This window comes from Felis catus, chromosome D2, assembly GCF_018350175.1.
Source record: "Felis catus isolate Fca126 chromosome D2, F.catus_Fca126_mat1.0, whole genome shotgun sequence".
NCBI lineage: Eukaryota > Metazoa > Chordata > Mammalia > Carnivora > Felidae > Felis > Felis catus.
In genome coordinates, this window is record NC_058378.1 from 72529821 (window position 1) to 72557184 (window position 27364).

At 41.3% G+C, this 27364-nt stretch overlaps 1 protein-coding gene across 3 annotated transcripts in view; it reads left to right on the top strand.

Annotated features, from left to right (window-relative positions):
• The window catches only part of ATRNL1 (attractin like 1), a 774854-nt gene that overhangs the window by 698542 nt on the left and 48948 nt on the right, over positions 1–27364 (top strand). Inside the window, exon 29 of one of the 3 annotated variants that reach the window (XM_045040724.1) lies at positions 22817–23044. The exons of the other annotated variants lie outside the window; for them this stretch is intronic. Within the exon in view, the coding sequence (XP_044896659.1) occupies positions 22817–22839 (23 nt within the window). The 3' untranslated portion in view covers positions 22840–23044. Of the gene's footprint in view, positions 1–22816; positions 23045–27364 lie in introns of those variants that run through there. 3 annotated transcript variants of the gene reach the window in all.

A 27364-nucleotide genomic window follows, 5' to 3' on the forward strand; every position in this document is an offset into this window, starting at 1 on the left:
TGAATGAATGATTGCTGTATCATTATGGAGATTTGACGGTGATAAGCATAGTTAACTAATTGAAAAGATAGTATACATTAAAAAATAATTTTAAAGCATTTTTTTTGTAATTTGTGTTTTTAAGTGATCAGTAAACTGAATTCTAACCTCTTGCTCTCTGAATATTCTCTTAGCTATAAGCCTACCATGTTTTAATTAGAGAACTGTTCTGACAGTTCCGGGAAAGGAAACATTTTTTTCTGTTTAAAACATTCCTCGCATTTCAGCTAAACAATTTATCTAGAATGATATTCCCTTTAAAAGGAGTAGTAGACAATTAGAAGCACAGCACTGTAAATTTTCCGCCTTATGGATCCGCGCCAAGAACCATACAACTTTTGTGCTTTATAAGCAATCGCAAACTAAAATGAGTAACTGGCATACCGTAATAGAGCTGCTCTGAGCTGCTATTACCATAGAATATTTTTCCGGCTTTCTTAGAAGCATGAGAACAAAATTGAGAAGAAGGCATCTATCTGATTGAAGCTAGAATGGTACTTGCATTATACTTCACTTTAGGCAGAATGGTAGTCATTTTATTTGCTATTAATGTGAATAAAGAGATCACTTCTTTTCAGAATGTAGCCCGAAAAAAAGATCTGTAGCCAATACACATGGAAAAGAAGCTGCCTGTACAGCCCTAGACGTCCCTCAGTCCGGTCAGACCCTAGAAACCGTTCTGGAAATCACGGTGGGAAGACTGTGCACTTTCTCAAGTCAACAATGTCTGTGGGGAGGTTACTGAAGCCCCCCCCCCCACCTCAGCTCTTCCTTCAGAATTTGGGAGTACAGGGTGGACCAATCCAAATGGTCCCTATTTGTACGAACAGTTTTGTCAGGTTTAGGTTAGTGACAAGGCAGTAAAGTGCACTGGCGTTCGAATAGTTCCCTTACAGTAATACCCGGATGAAGTTATTTTATTTGGACGTTAGGAATAAAAGCATTGTTTGAGAATATTTAAATCCTACCAAATATAAATAGTAAAAAAAAATTTTTTACATGGTAACCTTAAATATTTCAACCAATTACAGCGTTATCTGCAAAAGTGCTATTCGTTCAACCTCTTGGGGACTTAGCACTGATTTTTCCTGGGCAAGTAGATTTTACCATTTTGTTTACTTACTTGAAAGTATTTACTAAAAAGAGGCAAGATCCTAAGTACTGTGCTAGGTCCTAGGTGTGCAGCCAGGAAAATCGACACCCATTCCCATATTTCGGATACTTACAGCTACTCTGAAAGATAGGATTCAAATGGTGCCACAGTATCCTTTCTCCAAGAGAGATCTTTGGAGGAATCCTACCAGATGGAAGTGGAGCTGGTCTGGTAGAAATGGAACAGGGCGAGAAACCCGCCCTTCCCTTCCTCCTCACCGCTCTCTTGGCAAACCTCTTTAGGGCTCTGCCGGCCTAGCCTGAAAATCGTTTAACTTGCGGTCAGATGTGCAGAAAAACAGGCAGGGTCTGCTCTGCAGGACACCATCCCCGCTAAATCTACTTCAGATGGTGCTGGCCGGCCTCAACGCACTGGCCACGCACCACAGACACAAACCATCATTCCCACCAACCAGATGTTCCACGGTTCAATCTTTGCAATGAGAAACACAACTTATTTATTGCCATGGTTTAGGCAGGAGAAAGTGCCACTAAAGACTCTTCTCCCAGGAAATAGAGAACTATAAGAAATACACACACACACACTCTCTCTCTCTCTCTCTCTCTCTCTCTCTCTCTCTCTCTCTCTCTCTCATGTTAGTCAAATGCTTTGAACCTGCCAAAGGGGTCTAAACTTGCAGAGTATCAGATAATTAGATCAGTGTGTCTCCAGTTCGGACAGATCAATCTGGGGCAGGGAACTTATACCTTACAAGCCATTTTCTTTTCTTTTTTACCGTCCAAGATGTGCTTCATTTATACAGAGAGTAAGAAGGTCCCATTTGACATTATATTATGGCTCTCCAGTTTCTAGATTCTCCGCTCCCTGATGCATAATGTATGTGTTGTGCTAATACCCATTCCGTTTAATACTGGTGCCCCTGTATTGTGTATACATGAGTAGTACAGGTAGCTGCTTGGTACAACAACATGACCTGCACATGTAGAAAAATTTCTCTTCTAACTCCGCAGATATTAATCGTTTGATGGAACGATTGGAAGATTCCAGTGGTAGGGATGAGAGAACATGAAAATGTGGAGTTTTAGGCATAAAAATAATAGAAGGAAGAGAAAATTATAATAGCTGTCACATATATGTTACTTATTCTGTGCCAGGTATCATTAAAAAGGCTCATATACATGTGTTCACATACTCACTTCAACATTACAGCAACCCCACGGGATAAGCCCCACACTTACTGCTGAAGTTGTATAGATAGGGAAGCCAAGGTAAAGTACCTTATCCAAGATCACACAGCGTCAGGAACCCAGGCTAGCTACCAAGTCAGTGCTCTTAGCACCACACTGCGAAGCCACAATGCAAGGAGGGCCTTCTGCGGGAGGTGTAGGCAGAGGGCAGATTTCTTTCAGCAAAAAAGCGGGTGTGAACTCAGTGAGGTTACATAATAGGGCACAGAGAATTGAGAGGAAAGAAATTAGGGACTTTGAAAGGAATAGAAAACGGGTAACTGCAGAAGACCCTAACTGTGATGACTAGAACTAAGAATAAAATAATAGTTACTTAGCCACTTTATTTTTTTTTATTTTTCTTAATGTTTATTTATTTTTGAGAGAGAGAGAGAGAGAGAGAGAACAAGTGGGGGAAGGACAGAGAGAGAGAGGGAGACATAGAATCCGAACCAGGCTCCAGGCTCTGAGCTGTCAGCACAGAGCCCAATGCAGGGCTCGAACTCATGAGCTGTGAGATCATGACCTGAGCCAGAAGTTGGATGCTTAACCAACTGAGCCACCCAGGCACCCTTATTTAGCGACTTTAAATCTGTTTCTGGAAATAGATAGTAGATAAATTTTAAATAAAAATAATCACCATGAGGCTTTTTTTGTTTGTTTTTTTGAGAGGAATACTAGATATTCTGGCCCAACTGTGGTTCAAGGGGCTGCAAGGAGAACATTTTCAGACTGAAACTGAGATTGCACACCCTCATGGGCACGTGGAAGTTGGAGAGCCAAGAAGAGGCTGTGGGTGACGGATAGGAAATGGTCGAAAGAATAGTGTGGAGAAGCCTGAGGTCACAATGGAGCAATAAAAAGTGAATTCAGGAGCCAGAAAACTTCAGAAGCTACAAATCAAAATTCACCAGATGGTAAAAGGCAACACCAGAGGCGACGCTAACAAGTATCTGCAAATAATTGCCCGACTGCCTCAGACAGGAAGCAGTTTATATGCTGGACCAGGAGCCAAAATTATTTCAGGATCATCATCTTGCTCCAGTCCTCAAGTAGAGTGCTTTACCTAGGCTGGCTGCCACTACCAGCCCAGGAGGCACATCTGTAGCTCACACTAGAAAGCCCTCTTTTGGAGGGACCCAGAGATCTGAGACACAGGCTGGGAACGGGTGGTCTAAGGAGAAAAGTGAGGAACCTCGGGCTCTGACTAGAGAAGACCAGTGATAATTAAAATGGGCGCGGACCTGGAAGGACCCAGAAGCTTGTGATTAATGTGGTAAAATGCCTAGAGGCCAGCTGTGTCCCTGTCACCAGCCTAAGTGGTACTGAATTTTCATCCTAACTATCTTGTGCACTTGAGTGTAGTGACGCCCTTTGTGCTCCCAAGTATTTATTATGCACAGTAGTGAAAGGCCTGCCTTAGAAGAGACCAGCAAGCACTTAATCACAAGATGAGGGTGTTTTTGGTTTTTTTTTCCCCTGGGGGGAAACATAAAGAACAAGTTTTGGATGGGTAGTTATGAGGCCCCTTCCCACTCAGATATTCTCTGAGTATCTGAATCACCTGATGCCCCTCGACTATTAATCAGAGATGCGGGGGCTCCCTACCCGTGTGTTTGTGGGGCTGCCTGGGACTTGTGTCCTCAGGGCCTGTCCTTTTCAGGAGCTTCAGGGGCTCCCTCTACCAAGGGCTTCCTGAGTTTTGCGCTGAGCGTGATGCCTGGCTGGTGTGAGGCTTGGGCTGTCCCATGTCTGAGCACTGCCCGCAGCCTACCCTTCTCACTTCTCACCTGTGGACAGGAGTATCCTTTTGCCAGGGCCACCACAGGCTCCGATACTGCCTCTCGGCAAATGCACATCCGCCCCAGAGTTCAGGGCTTGGCCCTCGGAGCATGAGCTGTGTCTCAGCTCACACTTCCCCGAGGGTTCTTTTTAATTAGTTTTTTTTCTAACTTTTATTTATTTTAGAGAGAGAAACAGACAGAGGGAGCAGGGGAGGGGCAGACAGAGAGGGAGACACAGAATCCGAAGCAGGCTCCAGGCTCTGAGCTGTCAGCATGGAGCTTGACGTGGGACTTGAAGTCACAGACCGTGAGATCGTGACCTGAGCCAAAGTTGGACACTTAACCTACTGAGCCACCCAGGTGTCTCTCCCCAGGCGTCCTTGTCCGTGGACAGCGGGCACAGACATTCGCAGCGCCCTGAAGATTGCATGGTCTCTGCCTGGGTGCCGATGCCCAGGACTCAGATGCACTGAGGCCAGCACTTAACTCAGTAGCTTTCTCTCCCAAATCTTTCTTTCTTGTGTTCTCTCTGTTTGCCTAACCCAAGTATCCGAGTCATTCTCAACCCCCGTCAACCTCTGCATGTGGTCAAACGGTGGTATTGATCTGGCCCCTGATTCCCTAGACTGTTTCTGTAGTTTCCAAAGCCAGGTACTGGATAACTCTTTGACTCACTCAGGCTAACTTTCTCATCCGTTGCGTCTGTTGTATACATGTGGAAACTGATGATCACGCAGCTGAAATATTTTGGCCTCAGCTGAGTGCTAGCTCCCCAGGTGTGTCTGCTGTAAATCCCATCACCTTGCCCTGGCCTTGGGCTACAACTCAGCAGCTTCTCCAGGCCTCCACACGGCCCCCCTGCCTCACTCGTCCCCCTGCCACACCGGGGCTAGATGTGGCATCCTCAGACACATGCAGCCTGTCCTCTCACTTGCAGGTCTTTGGGGGCTAGCCATTTCTGATGAGGAAGAATTCAAACCTCTCCTCCTAGCAGCCCTCGGTTTCTTCCCGGACTCGTTTTCCAGCTCTCAGGTCCCATCCCCAACCCCACTGGATTGAGACCCCTACAACCAAGGTCCTGGGCACAAACGGAAACTGGGGGATGATACAGGCTCAGCACCTAGCATTCACAAGCAGGTGTTGTCTCCGGGGAAGGGACTTAGGAGGTGGGAAACGTGAGCCACCAAAGGCCTTGAATAAAAACAGAGCTCAGCAAATACGCACATACACTGTAGTGCTGGCAGGGTGCCCAGACAAGCTGGAGGTGAGGCCAGCCTGGGGATAAAGCTAGCCCTCAGGTTCTCCCCATTCAGACTGGGGCAGTGTTTACAAACTAAATAAGTGGGCTGAAAAACACCGCTCAGGCTCTGACTCCCGCTTCAACTTTCTGCGTTCCCAGCAGGTGCCGTATACCTTCACCCTGATGTGCCTTCAGCCGATAAGGCATTTTGTCACCTGGAAAAATCCTATCACTCTTCAGGGCCATGCATCACTGTCGTCTCCTCTGTGAAGCCTTCCAGAGTCCTTCTAGGCAGGGTTAAAACTGCTTGCTGGTTTTGTCACAGAGGGGGAGAGAGAGAGAGTTTGGGGAGAGAGGGGTCTGTACTGGAGTGAGAAGCAGAGTGGGGGATGGAATGGCATCTATCCCCCCACTGGCTGTTGGGTCTTTGCCGCTAATAGCGCTAAGCCCTTTGAGTGTTGGCTGGTTTTGTAATTAGCCAGATGTCTACAAATACTTCAACCCTTGCCAGATAGAGAGCCATTAATGTTTCCCGCCCCCCAGTGGGCTGCTAGTTATTTCTGGAAGTCCCCAAATGAATGAACCACAGTTACCATGTGACTTCGGTGTTGTTTGAACCCTCTGACTCCAGCTGTCCCTTGTTCCTGTCCCTTGCCCATGAAGTCTTTAAATGCCTTCCAATGTCATGGCCTATCAGGGGAGCAGATGCCCGTAGCTGTCCAAGGCTGCAACCTCTTGATAATCCCAAACTCCTACTGAGGCAAAAGACCTGAGCTCACTTTGTGCCGGTGGTGGTCATGCACCGTCTGGTTCCTGGACGCCTCTCTTCACACCCATTGAAATGTGCAGGCACCCTTTACCCCTCCTGCACACGGACTCACATCCAGCCCACAAGCCCTAGAGGAAAAAGAGGTGCCGTTTCCTTTCTCACTTCTCAGTCCGTCTCAGACCCACTCCTTAACAAAACTCTCTTCTAGAAAAACAAAGCTCGCATGCGTACGAGTGAGTTACAACTGTTAGGAGTCAGCAGGCCCATTATATCTTTAGGTATAAACCCAACAGAAATGGGTATAAATGAATACCAAAGGGCATGAACATGAATGCTCATAGCAGCGTAATTGTAGTAGCTAAATGCTGAGCACAGCCCAAACAGCCACCAACAGGAGCGTGTCGTCTATTCCCACACAGGACTAGTACACAACAGAGGAATAAACTATCTCTACACGCTGCACTGCGGAAGAATCTCCCTTAGGTAAGGTCAAGCGAAAGAAGCCAGCCAGAACAGAGTATGGATTACGTGATTGCATTTACATCAAGTTGCTTTTTTAATGACAACTCATCAGTGGTGATAGGAGTCAGTTTAGTAGTTACCGCTGGAGAGGAGAGAGCAGGAAAGAGTCTTCTGGGATTCGGGTATAGAGAGAACTATGACTCTGGAGATGAACGATCCCGCTGGGGCAAGGGTCTCCGCCCTGTTGGGAAATAGCTTGCACCCTTCAGATGTACAGAACAATCTTCTTGTTCCCTTCACTCAGCCTGCGGTGGGGCATTTGAGGTCAGTGTCAGGAAGGACATTTTCCAGGAGCTTGGTGTCCACTCTGTTCGTAGAAAGGAACCTGGTAGTTGATTCTGTAAATAAAATACCAGGAAAAACAATGCGCACTGAGATATGAGCTCTGATAGCGGCAATTCTAGAGCCGAGGCAAAAGGGAACCAGCCGTCATAAACAAGCAAAAGAAAATAGCACTTTCCATCTGGACCTTACCTTTACCTGGCTGTGTTAGCCGTCATCCTTCCAAAACACGTTTGAAACTGTATTTTACCTCATTGCTTTTTATATCAGGCCCAATATTTCTTTTGATAATCCGTGCTATGAAGCACTTACAAACAGACTCCTGGCCTATTTTCAAGGATGGGAGCTATGACACACACCAATTAACTCTAGAAAGGTTCGAATTTAGGATGGTTTTATTTCACAGCACAGAACGTGTCGGCCGTCTGTCTGTAGAGCCAGCACTCTCCAATGACAGAATCACGTCGCTCCCACAGTGGATCCCCCGGCTGTCGGGAGAGTCTCTGCAAACAGCCGCCACCACAAAAAGCATTAAGCCGCTTCTTCCTGATTATGGCTCTCTCTAAATATCTAATTATCATTGAGAACAAATTGCATGTTGCAGAGATAATATTACGGGGAATCGTTCATCTGTTGGGCTTCTGCTTTTGAATTCCTGAGTCGGTGCGGCAGCTGCTGAAGCAAAAATTTTCGCCACCTGGACACTTGGTTAGGATTTCATATTTAAATGCAAAAACTGCCGAAGAGGGGCTCTATTTGCTGGACTTGGCTTCTTCGGGCCTTTTGTACTTAGATGTGCATCGCATGTTCAGCTTTTCCAGGTTTCCCAGGTAGCTGGGAATATTGAATAATTGAGCATTTAGACAGACCGAAATACAAGGGAGCAGCGGGGATATAGGAATACCAATAAGGTGACAGTGGAATCGGCGTCTCTAATTATTCTTTTTTATCAGTGCACAAAGGTCTGCAGCTTTTTATGACATTCCTCAGTAACTACATGGGATTTTCTTAATAAGTGCTGATCCAAAAGGTACACATTCCCAAAGATTACCTGATAATTACACCTACTGTAATATGCTTAAAGCTAATTAGCATTCAGTCTTCACTTTAGAGAATAGAAATTACCAGGTACTTATCCTATAATTACATCTTTGCGCACTCACTATTGTAATCCATGGCATTAACTATATAATTAAATGATGAACAGTGACTGTGTAAGTAGAGAGTACTTATGTAAAATTTGTGCCTTCTCCAAAAAAAATAATAATAATAAACAGACTCAAAGAATCACGTCTCATTTTAAATTCCATTGTTCTCACAGAGATCGTATAGTATGACAAGAATTAATAATAATATTGTTAGCTCCTTGGAGGTGGGACAGTGATAATACTGCCCCACTCTCAGGAAGACGTCCTCTGCAGTTCACTTCACCACTAGGGATGAATTGCACCAATCAATTCTCACTGTTTTGTTTTTTGTTTTTTTTGTTTTTTTTTCTAGGTTCACATCAAATAACAAGTACTCACAAGTTATCTTACTAAATATGACCTGTCTCTAAGCTATTAAGTCCAGTAGTTTTGTGTCAAGTGCTTTGTATAAGAATTCTTTTTAAAGAGTAACACTTTGTATCTGATTTTAAATGCTAATACACATTCACTGTAGCAAGTTTTTGGAACATTGAAAAAATACACAGAAGAAAATAGAAATCACTTACAATACCATATTAATATTAACTTTCTGTTCTTCCAGGCTCTTTTCTAGAGGAATCTTTCCTTCTCCCTCCCTCCCTGTCCCTCCAGATATAAAATATAAATAATATAAAATATTGTAAGCTGCTTTTTTTCAATGTTTACTTTTCAGAAAGAGAGAGAGAGAGGGCGCGCGCGCGCGCGCGCATGAGTGGGGGAGGGGCAGAGAGAGAGGGAGACACAGAATCCCAAGCAGGCTCCAGGCTCTGAGCTGTCAGCACAGAGCCCGACATGGGGCTCAAACTCACGAACCGTGAGATCATAACCTGAGTCAAAGTCAGGTGCTTAACGAGCTGAGCCACCCAGGCGCTCCATAACTTGCTTTTTTTAAGCTGTGTATTATGACTATTCTAATGAAATATTATTTCTCATCATATTGACCATGTTCCCATAATATTCTGTAATATTGATGGACCCTAAATTACTTAATTATTTTTAATGGACATTTGGGTTATTTCCACTTTTTCATCATTAATCATCATTATTTTACTCTTCCCCATGTAAGGGTTCTCTAAAAGGATTTTTAAACGTTGTGTTTCCACGAGCATATTCTAGACCACCTATTCTAAATAATTACCTGGGACAATCTCAGTGCCTGAGTCTGCCTCTGTATTCACAGTGTACTGGAGCCATGGTGGACAGATAAGAACTGGTGAAGGTCAACTTCATGCACAAATGACCCACCATGAGAAACCAAAAGACTTCATACTGTGCCAAACAAATGAAGCTCAAACAGAGGAAAGTGGTGGCAGGAATGTCATCATGTGGCAGTAGCACAGATACATCAAACTAAAAAAGGAAATCCAAAAGTTGATACCATATTTGCACAGCAAGCAGTAATCCAGGTTCAAATAAATATCAGGCACCCTAAATTAATGCTGTTGGTTTGAAATTTATTTGTTTGTATGTATTGCATTTAACGCGCAGATTTGTTTTAAATTTGTTTGGGTGGTATAGCTTAAGAGCTATAAGCATAAAGAGTTGTGTAATTCATATTTTCACATGTTTAAGTTACATGGTAAAAATAATTTAACATGGGGGTTCTGTAAGAACTTTTTTTTTTAAAACTTTTTTTTTAACGTTTATTTATTTTTTGAGACAGAGAGAGACAGAGCATGAACGGGGGAGGGTCAGAGAGAGGGAGGCACAGAATCTGAAACAGGCTCCAGGCTCTGAGCTGTCAGCACAGAGCCCGACGCGGGGCTTGAACTCACGGACTGCGAGATCATGACCTGAGCCTAAGTTGGCCGCTTAACCAACTGAGCCAGCCAGGCGCCCCAAGAACTTTTCTTTTAAAGTGGATCCATATATTTTCTCAGTATGGGTTGTACTGTTCTCATAGCTACATCTCTATGCGTACCCTTAGAATAAATTACTTCCTTTGGGAAATTTCCTGGACATAAAATTACCGTCAAATTTGTAAACATGCTCAGGCTTTTGAGGTTTCTGTCAAATTTGAGTACAGATTCAAGTTACTTTTTCTCCCGTTAGTTTCACCTTCATTTTGAATATTTTCTGCAGTAGTCCACTCATTTGAGTCTGCAAAGACTTATTGAGTGTTCACTCTGTGCAGGCATCACACTTTGCCACTGGGCCTTCAAAGATGGGAAGGACTTGTCTCTGCCCTGCAGGAGCCCGCCCACTAAAAGGAAGGTGATGACATAGGACAGCTGTTCTCGAACATTTGTTTTCACTTCTGGAAATGATTAGGGACCCAGAGAGCTTTTGTTTTTATGGGTTATAGTATTGCTATGTGCTCTATTAGAAAATGGAGACATTTTTAAATGCCATAATTCTTATTTTCACTTTGAAGCTTATATTTTTATCACTGGCCACCCATACTGTCCATTGTTTTCCTTGAAGTGACGGCCTTACTTTGTTCATTTCTGAGAAAATGTCTGCCATGTACCCGAGTCTGAACAACCATAATTTGTCAGTCCTTCGTGTAAGAGAAAAAAATGGCTTCCCGTAAGAGAAAGTGCAGCTAGTTCAGCTGGCAATTCTAACAGTCTTGGAAGTGCTTTCCCTGAGACGCCTGTCACGTTGTGGTACGGGACAGAGTGCCTGACGCGTGCTCCGCATTTTGTCTCACGGAATATTTAAAAGACATATACACAACAGTCAAGATTTAATGGATTAAAACATTTTCATGCCAAACTGGTATTAGTTTTTGCTGGGAGAGTGTCGCAAATGGAGAACACCTGGCTGCTGTTGCATTTTGGTGGCCCTGCCTCGATTCATGCTGAAACTCCAGCAGGTGTACCCAACATACCTTTCGTACCGTTACCCGACCAAAAAAGGCAAACGATATCTTAGTGTTATTTTGGCAAAGAACGTCTTAATATTGTGAAAAGTGTTTTCACCTTGTGACCCTGCCCCGCCCCCCAAAGAGCCTCAAGGACCCTAGGGGTCTGCAGACCATACTTTGAGAACCGCTCCTATGGAGCAGGGTTATTATGTGATGGGTACATGCACGGTGTGCTGTGACAGGAGGGCCTGAGTCTGCAGGGAATCAGGGAAGGACTCGCAATGAAGTAGGGATTCAGCGGAAGCTCCAGAACAGGGAATTTGCTTAAGGGTACGGCTTTCAAAACAAAAAGCGCAGGACCCCCCATTTGCCACCCACAGCCACTTCATCTCTTATCCTCTTCACATCGAGCTTCTCTGAAGAATTTACTGTGCGCCCTGACCCCATCTCCCTACCTTCTCCTCATGTCCACTCCAGCCTACCTTCTGGCCCCATCCTATGCCAAAATAGTCTTGTTCCCTCTTGCCTAAAATACTCTCCTACCTTGACCTCCCTTGTATAATTTTCTGGTTTTCCTCTATCTTTCTGTCTATCCCACTTGCCTTCTTTGCAGGCTTATACACCTGTATCCAGCCATTAAAAGTTAGTGTCACTTAAGGCTCATTTCTGGACCCTGATCTCCTACCACTCTGGACTTTAAGCCCTCCCACCCACACCCAAGGCTTTCATTGTAGTTTTTCATAAGTTTTAGCTCCAACCAGACTTGTCCTCAACTTTTGCTACTTGAAGTGTGATCTGTAGATCAGTGGCATTGGCATCACTTGTGAACATGTTAAAAATGCAGAATCACGGACCCCCCTCCTACCGAGTAAGAATCTGCATTATAACCACGTCCCCAGGTGACTGTGGGCATATCCAGATTTGAGACGCGCTATTCTACAAACCAGGCCCAGAGATCAAGCTGTTTCTCTGCCATTTCCTCTTGGCTGTCCCCACGACACCTCAAACTCAACCTATTCAAGGTGGAACTCATAACTTTTTTCACCAAATCTAGTTCTTTATCTACCTTAGCTTACTTCAACGAATGGCATCGCCAGCCGCTATATCATGCAAATGAGAAACCTTCCTCTATGTTATCCCCTTATCTAATTTGTCACCAAGTTCTCCATCTCTCACATCCCCCCTCTTCTGTCCATCCTCTGTCCCCACTGTCACCGTCCTTGCTCAAGTGCCCCTTGCCTGTTACCTGAACATTTCCCAATATCCTCCTAACTCATTTCCCTGATTTGACTCTCACAATTTATTTTCCACACTAGTTTGTGGAGAAGAGTATCCTTTGGATACCCATACTGGCTGGATTTCATCGTCATCTTGTTTAAGATATCTCGATGACTTTCCATTGCTCTCATGACAAAGGTGAAAAATCCACAATGTGGTCACGTGAGATCTGCCCCTGCCTGCCTCCCCACGCTTGTCCCAGGCCAGGTTCCCTGAGATGCCTGTCCCCTCACACCTTGCTCTCTTGCCACCAACATAATTCATGTAGTGAACTCCTGTTCTCCCTTAGGTCTTAGCTCAATCACTTCTTCCTCAGGGAACCTTCTCTAGCCTCTATTTCAATCTGCTCCTCTTATTCTGTGATCTCATCACACCACTTATTTGTCTGCCTATTTGTCACAGCTGTAACTCAACATTCATTTTTTTGAAATTCTTTGATGAATGTCTGACTCCCTCATGAGGCCACCAGCTCCACTAGGACAGCGACCACGCATGTTCTCTCATGCTTTGTAGCCTAGCTCATGGCCCGGTGGAGAATCAGTAAGCCCTGTAGGTTCTTACCTCTCCACCTTGGTTCGTGAGTAGTTCTGCTCTGTCAAATTCCTTTCTTCCCTGTTGTCAGATAGCTAAGTGACACCTGTTTTTCAGATTGGACTAAAATGGCATCTCCTATGTGTGGTCTTCACAGCTGAAGTGCTCTTCAAATGCTCTGATACGATATTTATTGCCTTCTACAGTAATTGCTCTGCATTTTTTCTCTGTGTGTACTAATTGGTGTAAGTAACCACTAGTCGCTCAAAAAATAAATAACAGATAAAATTTCACTCACATCCCATCCAATGAACTGACTGAAGCAGTTCTCTATCCAGTAACCCGAGGATTAGGTTTCCTTCATCTTATTAAGCTATTTTCCTAGCATATGGCTTACAAGGGTGTCATAGCCCAGAAATGTCATGTCACTTCTATTAGAACTAGTAATGTGACCCCTCCTAAGTGGATGGGACAATGGAGTAGAGCCTTCCCACATGCCAGGAAGATATGTAGAACCAGATGTGAGTGAAAACTAGTCATCTCTACCAAGCCATAAACTCCCCAAAGAGGACAGGATCTAAGTCCTAGCCACCTTTACAGAACAGGGACGAGTTTGATATCTCACATGTTTGGCAATTAATACAAATGAATACCAATGGTTGATTTAATGAATAAGTAAAGATTTCAGAAGATAAAAATGGAGGCATAGATAAAACGAGAGAGAAGCAGAACGGCAGATATGGAACAAAATTAGCAGACGTTTCTTTCGTAACCCATCGCTCTTTGTTTCCAGGACTGACACGCATTTGGGCCGTGCTAGCTAACCTGCACAACAACCTGAGTCCCTCGCCCCCCACAAAAAGTCAGTTTTTTATGAAATACGGTGGCTTCCTCTGCTGTGATGATACAAATGAAACTTTTCAGGATGATATTTATGTGCTAGAGAGTGCACAAGGTGCTTTATATACACTGTCACACAGTAATTCTTTCAGCAATTCTGCAGTGGAGCCATTCTTATCTCTGAGCTGATGTGTCTTGTTCTAGACCACATAGCTCACAATTAACTGCCTCTAGAGGTGAGCTCAGACGTGTCTGGCTCTAAAATTTTTTTAAAATTTTTATTTATTTTTGCAAGAGAGAGAGAGAGAGAGAGAGAGAGAGAGAGAGAGAGAGAGAGAGAGAGAGTCATTGGGGGAGGGGCAGATAGAAAGAGGGAGACACAGAATCCAAAACAGGTTCCAGGCTCTGAGCTGTCAGGACAGAGCCCAACACAGGGCTTGAGCCCACAAACCGTGAGATCATGACCTGAGCTGAAGTCAGACGCTTGACTGACAGAGCCACTCAGGCGCCCCTGACGTGTCTGACTCCAAAACCTACTCAACCACGATGTCATACTGCAGAGTTTGGGAAATAGCTGAATATTTATCCACCCTGAGAAGGAGTACCGATAAGTAGTGGAATTAATCTGCCCATTGTAACCTCCAGACGTAACTTGGATAGTAGATTCTGAGGGATTGTTTGTAGAATTTTGCCAAGACTGTAGGCACGTTCTAAAGAATGTAAGTATCTGTATTTGAGTTACATATTCTAAAGCCAAGGTGATATTCTCATAATTGGTCAGTGTGTTTTGGATAGTATGTTTCTGGTGTGTCTGTTTTATTTGGGTGGGGGGCGTGGCGGTGGTTTCCAGATGAGACAGACCATGGCCACAAAGTGTCTTGTCCTTTTTTTCTTTGATATGCACACTCATCTATGTTTGCATAAGTAAGACCAGCTTTTGGCTTTATGTACAGTCAGAACAGTGAATCATGAAGGTATTCATCACAGGAGAGCCAGAGAAGCCCTCGTCAGCCCTTTTATCATTGTTTCTGCTCCCGTATCGCTGTCGGTTGTGGCCACGAAAGCACACGGGAAAAGTGGCGGCCTGTGTAGCGTGAAGAATGTAGAAACTGATTACGTCCAGGTTGGGAAGTTGAAGGATTCCATTTTTCACCAGCCAGAACACAGTTAATTTTTAAAGCTATTTCACCAACACAAAGACATCTGATTGAGCACTTGGTAGTATGACTCTCTCTGTCACCCTCATTCATCACCTATTTTCATGGTATCTTTGTTAAAATTTCCCGTAATGGTAGTGCATCGAGGGTCTTTGTGTGACTCACAGTGCCTATAAAATAAGATTTTTTTCGTCAGTCATCTTTTTGAAAATTGCTGTTTCTTGTTATTTCACGTTATTTTTTTCCAAAGGTGCTACGTTTACCTGCTACCGGAAAAGATTAAAGAAATGTACACTTTTTATTTTCTTTCATAGCTTGTGTTATGATATGTTTGATAGTTCGTGAAGGACACTGTCAGGTTTGGAGAAGGAGCCAATAAACTTTAGGTGCCAGGAAATATAGCCCCATAATATGCCTACTCATATGCAGGGATATTTTTATCAGCCTAATGGTACCTTTTAGTATCTGACACCTTTGGTTTACAGATTTGCTCAATGGCCTATTTGCCTCTGTGTCAAATTAGTGTTGAAAGATGTTTCTGATGAGACTATTCAGTTTGGATACTAGATTTATCGTTGTCAGGTTGGAGGTCAGTCAGTTTCTCTCAGATGGTACTCTTTACTGCTGATGCCAACTGGGGACTCATGAAATGCAAGAGAAAATCCTGTTTGGCTTTAAAGGTGCAAATCAAGATGTGTGGGCATGAGGGCACCTCCAGCCCACGGGGTTGATGGGCATTTTCTTTTGGAAAATGTCTTCTACCTTCCCTGGGCAAAAATTTAAAAACAATCATACGTTCGTCGTGTTTTCAACATTTTCTTCTAATGGTAAATGAAATCTTGCAATATGTGAAACAGGCATCCATTTTTTATATTCAAAATATGGTGGGCGAGGAAGAGAATTGATAGGACATTTATAGAAGGGAAAATTCACCGGGGTGCCTAGGTGGCTCCGTTAGTTAAGCATCTGACTCTTGATTTTGGCTCAGGTCGTGATTGTGAGGTCAGCCCCCATGTCATGTTGGGCACATGGTGACAGCATAGAGCCTGCTTGGGATTCTCTCTCTTCCCTCTCTCTGCCCCTCCCTCTGCTCGCACTCTCTTTCTCTCTCTCAAAATAAATAAATAAACTTAATTTAAAAAAAAAAAGAAGAAGGGGAATGATGCAAAGAATGTAAGGGGTGGTGTCCTGGAAGCCAGGGGAGGTGGGAAGTCCAGTTGTTATCTTTAAACTGCCTGAGCTTGTGAACTTTGTCTAAGAACAGAATTAGGACTGGGCTTGATGGCTTTGTCTCTGTCTTCTGAAATGTGGAGTTCGGCAAATACATGAGGGGATATGTAATTATTTTCATGCAGAATCTTCATGTGGACAGTATGTCAAATTAAATGGCACATAGAATTATGTGCCATGTTTGGAGCAAATGACTAAGTTTCACAGAGAATTAACTTGGATCTCTTACCAGTTACTCCTCTATCCTTGGGTCTATGGATTAGATATTTATCCCTCACTTTCTTCTCTTTCAAATTCATCTCCTCCAAATACTATAACTCACTTAGTTCCTTGTAGAGAAGTTTTGTTCTCAGAATAGACAGTATCTTTCAAATATCATGAGAAATGATAGCTTCCGTTTTCTTTTGTTTTGGCAGTTAGGTTATCTGAATGAGATTCATTTAACTTTGTTAGGTAAGCTAGTAGAACTTTGTTTTTTCTTAGTAAAACTTATACTGCTGTGTTGTGTTGATCAGATAGTTTTACCTGGTCTACAGTATGCTATAGTTAAATGGGACTTTATTATTATTCCTTATTGTTAATTCATCAACTTATTACAAAGATGTGGTGCAGAAGCACACACATTTACTCCTTGAAGGATTGAGGCAGGGTAGGAAAAACAACCCCATCCTGATATGGGTTGACAGCAAAACCCTGGGAAATACGACGCATGCGAGTGTGAATAGGGACAAGTCGACCGAATCTGTTGAAACCCTATCAAATAGTTTTTTGTTAGTTTGTTTTCTTCTGCTATATTTACCCTGAGTGTTCTAGAATCGGGGCACATTTTTTTCTCTCAGAAGCATATTTCTTAAGTTGCAAGGCATTCAATGGTAGTTTTCACTAAAGCAAAATTTTATGGCTTTTTTTTTTTAAAGGAACTTGCTTGACAGTGCAAACACAGCCAGTGACCATTCCCTCCTGCAGGAGTAGGGTTTAGCTTCATATAAAAGATGATTTACCCAATAAGAGGAGGTTTACAGTTTCCAAAATCATGATATAAAAATTCCTTAATTTTTCCTCATACTATTTATATCTAGCATTACATTTTCTGTCCTATTTAGCCACCAGTGATTTCAATATGTACAGAAACTGTTAAAAACTTTTATGTAATACAGAGTCATTCAAAGTAATACTGCTTTTCTTGTTGCCTCATAATAAAAATAGTTGGATTCTAGGCTAGCAATGTTTCATGCTGATGATATCCATCTTGTCAGACTATGAACTCTTTGAAAGCAGGCTTAGCAAGTATAACATTTAAACTGTACTGTCTACTTATTTGGGGAGGAAGCAGATAGAAATTACAGAAGACTGAAAGCCCCCTCAAGCCACCCATATTAATAAGTCCTAGCACTGCATATTCTACAATGGATCTGCAGTCTGATAGAAATCTTTCCTGATCGGGAAGTACTTAGAGGAAACTCGTACAACTGGGAAAGAAGAGGGATTGAGTTTATGCCCTTGTGCTTGTAATTGTAATTCTAATTATATTTGTACTATATTATAATTAAGTGATCTAATTAAATTCTCCTTATACTGATAAAATGTTCACTCAAAAAATGGTTTCTATTAAAATTAATGCTTTAGAAACATTTAATCAAGACCAGTTGCTTGAAAAAAAATTGCTGTTGGATACGTGGACATGTAGGTCTTGGAAACCCAAAGAGAAAGGGTTTCAAGAAGAATGTGCTCAATTGTGCCTAATGCCTCAAGAATAGAAGGATGAAGAATATGGAAAGACCACTGATTTGTCAACTCAGGAGCCTCTGCTGAACATGCAATTCAGAGTGTCACTATATGGGTGAGGGCAGAAGATGAATTTTAAGATGATAAGCATGAGATGGGGGGAGATGGGCATAGGACACGGTGACTGTGATTATCTGGATCATCCGGCAGCCAGGTGAGGTGGAGAGAAAGAAGTCTACAGGTGGGAATGACTTCATGAAAGGGTGTGGTGCCGAAGAAAAGAGCTAGTTTTTGGCTTTGTAAACTCTGACTTTTAGCAATATATTTAACTCCGTAAGCAACTATCTATCCCTTCTATAAAATTGAAACAATGATACCTAATTAAAAGATGATTGGGTAGAAAAATTAAATGTAGATTATAGAGCAAAAGTTGTTTTTCTTCTTTATATGTCAATGTTCTTCTGGGAAGGGTGAATCCTGTCCAATTGGAAGACAGTGTTCTGCTGAGCATGTTGATGGATTAGCATAAGCGCTTTGGGAACAGGCCTGAGGGAGCTGAGTTGCCCTGCATTTAGAGCACAGAGACCTGGCTGCTCCCACAGGAGATTTAGAAGGCAGGGGCTGAGCAACCAGGAAGGTAGGTGGGAGGGTAAAGCCAGCAATGGGACAGGCAGCTGGCATGGTTTGAAATGTGACTCTTTCCATAGGAACCCCCTCCAAAACTAATATTTGTGATGCCTCTTGGATCACAAATGCTCGATGTGGATATTTTTTTTGGTGTTAATCAAAGAAGGACCTTTGTTCCATGCCTGGGTCAACAGGACAGAGGAAAGTTTCTCAAGGAAGCCAGAATTCAAGGAAATTCAAAAGACCACCATAGTCTCATATTCAAGAATGAACCACAGTCTTTGGGAGGACTGTATACTTCCACAGGGTGAGCAAAGAGGCAAGAAGAATAGAGGGGACTCTCAACAAGACTTTAGGGGGCAAGGAAGCCCCGAGCTGACTCCTGTGTTACATATAAAGCCTCGTGCCTTGAACATAATTGATACCGAATCAATGAAGCTAATTAGCATAATGTTTGAAGATGGACCAGCAGGAGTTGTAGATGGCCCACTGTCCCGAGTAGTTGGAGAAATGGGACTGAGATGATGGCTGACTTTCTCTACTTTAGAGGCCATGAAATTAATGACTGAAACACAAGTTTGGCATCATGTTGCTTTCCCTTAATCTTGCTGTTCTTTGGGAAGTCACACCGAGCTTTGTTCAGGACCTTGCTGGCCTTGTCACTGTTTATCCAGTAAGCTGTACTTCGGTCTCACCTCCACAAAAATCTGAGAGATTTGAAATTGGCTACAGACAGGTACAGTGGACGTAAGGTAGTAGTACCGAGGGAATATTTATCCCTTTTCTAAAATTACAAAGAATTTACCAGGCCTCTGCAAAATGCTGGGATTGTGATATAAATGTTCTGGCACTCTCTAAAACACCCCGAGGAAAATTAGTTTTTGAGGGAGCTACCAACATATTGACCACGGTTGCATTGTTATAATGGTTAAGAATGCGGTCTTATAAGGGAAATATTTATCCTCTTTGTTAAAGTTAACAGCAAATTCGTGGGGTGTCTCTGGCGTACCACATAACACTCCTGGACAGTGAGAGTGGCAATATCATTTCTTTTAAAATCCACCACAACTATCCGCCTCCTTCTGTTTATACAAAGGCAACCATAATGACTTTTGCTTCTGGCAGACTGAAATAACATGTGGGGCCTGTGTAGAAACACTTGGAGCCTACAAAATGAGCTTTTAGTTTATCCCCTGGTAGTTAATTACTATACCTCTAGGTCAATTAGACAACTCCTAATAGCGCAGTTGTAACTGTGGTTTCACTCACAAGCTGTGTGTGGTAATTCTAGTTTACTTGTTTTCTTAAGTAAAACTCAAATTGCCGTGTGCATGAGATCCAAAATAATGATCAAAACTGAAGTATGCCGAAGTGGGCTACGTAATTAAAACAATTTCATCTGAAGCCTCTTATTTTAAATTGCTGTTATACTCTTAATGTTCTCTGGGTTCCTCCAAAGATCATTTCTGAGAAAAAAAATGAAATAAAAGGAGCATTTTTACCTTCATTACCCTGGCACAAATGATTAGAAATTTGCATGACCCGAAATTAAACAAGAGGCACAGAGGTTAAGGTGGTTGTGTGTACTGAAGGAACAATGCCACACTGGTCCACTGGGGATACAGCTGAATCACACGGAGGTACTTGTTGTAATTCAGTATTTCTCTAGCACAGTACCTTCCCAGCTGCCAAAACGCTACTGTCCCAGCAGCATGTTACACACAGTCTGTGCTCATCCTTCTGTTCTGATGTGAATGCATTATTTGCAGCTCTGGGACACTCCAGAAAGAGCTAATGGTCACTTCCTCCCCCTTTTGGCCTGTGGTTCGTCCATCTGAGAAAGGCCCAGTGAAATCTCTCCTGCCTCTGCCACCCCACTCCCACCCCAGGAAAGCCACCCTGCTTTGTGCACTCAGCAGACACCTAGTGAACATCTACTACATACTAGACATGGCCAAATACCAGGCAAATAGAAGGTGAATAAGAGCTAGACTCTGCTCAAAGATGTTAACGTCCTGTGAAGAAGACAGACATTTAGACAAGTAACTACCATAAAGTATGGTAAGTACTCTTAATTGAGTTGCCCACAAAGTGACACAGACAAAAAGAAGGAACACCTACTTGTAATCAAAGGTGATATACAGAAGAGGGATCATACAGGCCTTCAAAGAGGAGCTGCTGCTTGAAGTAGGTCTAGAAAGATGTGAGAAAGTTGTCAGGTGGATCAAATAGGAAGGGCAGATCTTACCAGACAGAGGAAAGAGCATGAGTAAAGGCAGAAAGGATGGCTTGATGTTTGCTAACTCGATCAACCAGGTGAGTAAGGATGCCATAAACCAAGAAACAGAATATAAAAGGAGAAAATAAGGTGCATCTAGGAGCCCAGTTCATTTTCCCTGTATCGTTGTCACCATCACTGTCATTTTCATAGTCATTGAACCCTATTTCCCTAATTCATTCCCCTCACACATCAACGGATTGAAAAAAAAAAGCCATATTGCCCATCATATATGAACCCGATAGTTTATTGTCTTCCTAATATGTAACATATACTTGTTGATTATTGTCTGCCTGTACTGTGCTTTTAAACTATCGAGAAACTCGTGACCCACAAGTTGGAAAGCTTACATTGACCAAAAATCACAAAATAACTTCAGAAAGCTATTTTAAAGACAACCCCTAAAATATGCTAGATCCACATGGTTTCATAGGAACATTGTTTTAAGCCTTCAAGAAATAAACAATAACAATGTTAATTAAACTATTTCAGAGCATAGAGAAATAAGTCAACTTTTTCTGAAGCAAGTATAACCCTAATGCAAAATATGACAAAGAAAGCAAAGTAAAAGGATACCTTGACAAAGTGGTTCTACATTTATTTAAAGTGATAATGATATAAAAGATCTAGTAAAAGTCTAGAGAAAGTAATGATTATCATAATGGAAAAGGAAAAATTACTCTAGATATTAAAACGTAAAGCTGTATGAATTAAAACAATATGGGGCTTGACTGAATACAGAAACCAGTAGAATAAAGAATACAGAAATATTCCCAAATATATATGGTAATTTAGTGCAATGTTAAGTAAAGAATATCAAATAAGTAGAGGAAGGATTATTTTTCAGTGACAGTATCAGGACAGCTGGCTACGTAGTATTTGAAAAAATATGTATTCGAGTTATCACTCCTCCCATGAAAATAAGTTCCAGGTGGGTAAAATAACATACTATGAAAAGACACATGTATATACATAATATTACAATATAAGTAAAAATTTTTCAAACTTAATTCGGAAGACCCACAAAGAAAAAGACTAATGGCTGTGAAGGTAATATTGACACATGAATTCTGTAACCAAAACCACAGTGAAAAACTAAAACCCACTGTCAAACTTCGGGACATTTATAACAGAGTCAATATTCCTAAAATAAAGCGTCCTGATTAGTTAATTTTTAAAAATAATTGTGCCAATAGGAAAGTAGGTGAAGGAAATGAACAGGCAATTGGCATGCATTCATACCACTGAAAGAATTAGGAATAGCCTGTGAGAATATTAAAACATATTCAACTTTGCTAATAATTAAACAATGCAAGTTGTGACTATAATAAATGATCGTTTACGACCTATTAGGTAAGCAAAGAGGAAACAACGTCATAGGCAACGTCTTTGGCAGTTTTCAAAGAAAGGGGCATGCTCGTGCGTTGTTGGAGGGATAGTTTGGCAACATTTAACAAAATGTAGAATGTATTTTATCAATCTCTCTTCAGAATTAGATATTTGAGTATTCAAAGGTAGATTCAAGACTGTTGATTTCAGCTTTTTATGTAATAATGAAAAGTTAGAAATATCGTACATGTTAACCAGAAGGGAATATTGTTCATCTAGGTAAATATAAAAAACTTAAATGCCTAAGATAGATCATGATAATAGTTAAATGAGGGATGTGGGTCAGAGATAAGACAATAGAAAGGGATGGGGACTGTGGATAATGAAGAGCATTTACTCAAGGGGATAGCCACTCTCAGCTCTAACTATTTGTTGCCATGAAATAATGCTGAGCCAGGCTGCAAGATTTCCAATTTTTCTAAAAGAGGAGTTTGAAATTGGATTTTAAATCTAACTGTAAAAGAAAACACTATGTGGGTCATACGTATGCATGCCAAATTTGACTTATAAAACCAATTTGCACCATCTGATTTATACAATGGAATACTATATAATCATCATTGTGGTAGATCGTTCCCACATCTGCTCTCCCTTCTTTGAAAAAGGGCTCTGTAGCCCCTCCTCTGCTGTGCTTAGCGGTGCCTCCTGGGGGAGTGGTGTCCTGCCCTCCCCCAGTAATGTCAAACTCAGCCACATGTCTCATTCAGACCAAACGCACTGTGTGCAAGAGGCTTTAAGCGCCAGTACATGTCTTCACCTGATCTTTCCCTCTGCCTCTGTCCTAAATAGGGGCCGCCTGGATCCTGAAATGAGGCAACATGTGAAGCAGAACCATAGGAGGTGACCCCCAGCCTCAGACGTGCCATGTACACAAAAAATAAATATTTTTATTTATAAAGCACTGAACTGTGGGGCATGTTATTACAGCAAAACTGACTATTTAAAAGTATGACAACTTTCATTGACATGGAAATATCTTTACAATGTGTTGTTGAGTGAAAAAAAAAAAGCAAGCAACAAAACAGAATGCATAGGATGAAACGTTTTTATGTAAAAATTGTAAATAAATATACCTCCATATATAGGTATATGTATTAAAGAAAAGTCTGGAAGGAATATAAAAACTGTTAATGGTGAATACCCTGAGATGTGGGATGTAGGACAATTTTTACTTTCGTTTTTGTATTTTCCCGTATTTTTTATCAAACAAATCATTTTTGTAAAAAGAAAATCACATTTTTACCTGACTGGTGGTTGAAAAAACTCAAATGCCACATAGAATATTATACAATAATTCCATTAGGAGAATTCCCCACTCCCGCCAAATGTAAATATCTATGTTCTCATAAAAATTTGATTGTAGTGGGCGCTTGGGTGGCTCAGTTCGTTAGGCTTCCAACTTCAGCTCAGGTCATGATCTCATGATTCATGGATTCGAGCCCCATGTCGGGCTCTGTTCTAACAGCTCAGAGCCTGGAGCCTGCTTTGGATTCTTTGTCTCCCTCTTTCTCTGCTGCTCCCCTGCTCATGCTCTGTCTCCCTCTGTCTCTAAAAAATGAATAAATGTTAAAAAACAATGAAAATTTTTTTTGATTGTAGAGCCAAAACTAGTTAAGGCACTCCCAAAGAAAATCAAACTGTAGAGATTTGCTTCTCAGGATTTCAAGAATTATTATGAAGCTATAGTAATTAAGACAATGGGGTATTGGCCCAGTGCAGGTATATGAACCAATTTTAAAACAATGCTGCGAGTCTACACATATCCAGAAACTTGATTCATGACAAAGTTGGCATTGTGGACAAGTGGGAAAGGAGGGGATGCCAATAAACCGTGTTGAAAAATTGGCTATCCATATAAAAAATGAAATTGGACACCTACCTCACATCATAGCTCAAAATCAATGCTACGTGTCTTAAAATTTTTAATATAAAAGACCATACAAAGCATTTAGAAGACATCCTACAAAAGATTTTAATGAGTTTGGAAGATACAAAAGCTTGAAATAAAAGCTCAAAAAATGAAAAGAAATTAATTCATCTACATTAGAGAACTTCTGTTCATTGAAAGATGTCATTGAAATATAAAAATATAAACTACCAAACAGGAGATATTTTAAAAACCTATAACTGGCAAATAATGATATTTAGGAATCCTTGAGTGCTTACTGTGTACCAGATACGATACGCAGTACTTTACAAATATGAATGAATTTTATTTTCACAACTACCCTGTGATACAAATAGTATTATCGTCCTCATTTATAGATAGTGCCAAGGCACAGAGAGGTTAGGAAACTTGCTCAAGTTCCCACAGTAAGTGGTAGATCTGGAATTTGAACCCAGGCCGACTGGCTCCAAAGTCTGTTCTTTCAGCTGCTTCAACACTGCATTATACTGCTTTAGCTATATTAAATAAAGGAAGATCATCCAAAATATATAAAGAATACCTACAAATCAACCACAGAAAGACAATGCACTGAACAAAGGTCAAAAGATTTAACAGTCACGTCACAGAAGAGGAAATATTAATGGTGAACAAACATTGAGCGTGAATAGTGCTCAATTTTACTAGCTATCAATGAAATGCAAATGAGAGCTACAAAAGAATGCAATTTCACATCCACCTGATTGGCAAGAATTAGGAAGTTTGTCAGTGTAAATAACGACAAGGAAGTGGACTCCCCTACACTGGAGGGACTGTAAATTGATAAGTGACTTTACTTAAAGTTAATAAGAGTGCATTGATATTTTGGTCCTACTATGTAAAGTTTTGTGAATAAAGATCATCTCTTTCTAGGCTACATTTTTCTTTATTTGACACAACAGTTTGTCTAACATGGACACATGGAATGGTCCCATTAAAAATAGAAACAGATATGTTTCCATTTATAAAATATGCATAGAGAGTTTATTAAATGGCGTGTAAAATATAAAATTAGTCTTTAAAAATTGATGGAAAATTTGAGCCTCACTCAAGTCTATGTTAATTAAAAAGATGGGACATATTTGAGTGAAAAGAACTATTTAACTTGTTCTTCAGAGCCTACTTAAGAAAGATTTTTGTATCAACTTGGAGGGGTTGACAAACCAAAATGTTAACTTCATCAATTGCAGGTGTAGGGGAGGACATTTTTTTCCTTTCTTCTCTTCTCAGTTCTTTGGCTGGTATAATAATTAAATTGACACAAAACAGATTACAGGAGAAAAATTTAATTTCGCACATACAGGAGCTCATAAAGATATGAGACTCAAAGAAGTGACCAAAGCAGGCAGCTTTTATATCTTTTAGAAAAACAGTAAATTTGTGAAGATTTGACAAGACAAATTTTGGGCTTGGGGTAGCAAATTAATGAAGAAGTAACAAGATTTCTTTATACAGCCTTCTAGGTGTCTGGTGATAAGGATGCCTTCTACCCTACAAGTGCAGGGAGGGTACCCACACACGGAGAATGTATTTCCTGATTTCCAGGGGACAGAGGAGGGTCAGAGTGTCCTTCTTGTTCTCACTGTTTCTTAAGTAACTTTAATTCAAAGTAATCAATATGTCAAAGTAGCATATTTGGGGGCAGCCTGCCTTAAATCCCATCACAGGATTTTAGGCAGGGTTTTTTTCATCATTTATTCTGGTGCCTCATTTCTCACTGTTCTTGTACGATATTTATCTTAAAATATTGAATCGGCAAGGGAAGTGTCAGAAGATTACAGCTCAGTTCATCTCAAACCACTGCTTACTTTACACTGACCTGCAATGTTATATAAAGGACAGAGAGGGAAAGAATTAAAAAAAAAGAAAAGAAAAAAAAGCCACCTCCTGCCCCTCAAGAAACTTGCTATTCCAGAAAGCTTCCTAATGTCACTGCTAAAAACCATCATGCTTTGAACCATCATTTTCGACCAGGTAGTAGTGACAGAGAGAAGGCCCCTCTCTCATCGTCGTCCCGCAGAACTGAGTCCTGGAGGTGACTTCTGTCCAGTTTGTTTGAGATATTGATCTGTGAAAGATCCCAACACTATCAGCAGCGTATGGGCCCAAAGTATAATAATTGGGTAAATTATGTTTGCTTTTCCACATCTGCACGCCGAGATTGTTTTGGAGATCTTTCAACTTAACTCATTATAATCAAGTTGTACCAGCCTTTGTTTTAATAAGATTGTAATCTCGAGGTCTATCCTTCTCATCAATGACTTTACACTGTTAATTGCTTTCTTGTCCTCCATTAAATTGCGGTTGCAATTGCTTCAACTTAACAGGCGCTTTGTGCTTTGTATTCTGCCCCATGCTCTGCAGACACACTCAGTAACATCATCTTCCTAAAGAACAAAATTACCTATTATCCCTTTAATCTTGATGTACTTTTTTATGTATTTGGTTCCTAGCTAGTGTCCAACCAGGAAGCTACATATTATCTTCTCTTAAAAAAAAAAAATTTAAAGCAGCATAGTATGGATGGCCAGAATTTATTTCCAGATAGAACTCACACAGTGCATTCATTTATTGTTTTATAGGACCAATTAAAAAGACAAAGGGGTCTATTCTCCCCCTGATACACAAGAGTGACTTCCATTAACATTAATGGAAGGGAAACACTTGCATGGAGATGAGTGGCTTGTCGGCCGGTTGCCGTCCTCCTCCTCTTATTAGAAAGAGAAAAAAAAAAGCAGACTCTGGAAGGAACGTCTCCATATTTTTCACTACAAAAGCTACAAAAGCAAACAGCTCAATTCACAAATGGGTTTTCCCCCTACGCTTTCTGCTTGTTTGTATATTAAAGAAAATCAGTGAATAATTCTGAGGCAGTTCCTTCCTTCACAAATCAATCAGATGTGAATTTGTTATTTTAACACAAATGGCAGTACCTGCAGAAGGAATTCAGTAATGAAAAGCAGTCGGGGGATTTGACAGATTTTAGCTGAAGTGGAGTCCTGTGAGACCTGCTTCTGGAGGCAGAGGTGAAAGTAGAAATTGGTTACCTGAAGAACTCTGTACACAGAAGCTTGATTTTCAAGGGAAACGGGTTGTCCGTGTCAAGCTTATCTTTTGAAACATCTTGCCTGAAATCTATCAAAATCTGGGAACTGATTCTGACTTCAGCGAAGCCTCTGAATCTGTGATCCCCTTGGGCCTCTCGCGTACCTTATGAAAGTTTTAAATTAGACTAACATGACCTGACACAATTTGTGAATGTTTCCTTTCTATCATTTCATTTTTTGATTAATTGTTTAGGAGTTAAATTATTTAAAGCGCGATCAGCTCCCCATGCTAACATCTTTTCTTGAAAAACACAAACGCATTCATTTTTTATCAGGTGGATGTGGAGTGCAGCTTAGATTTTAACC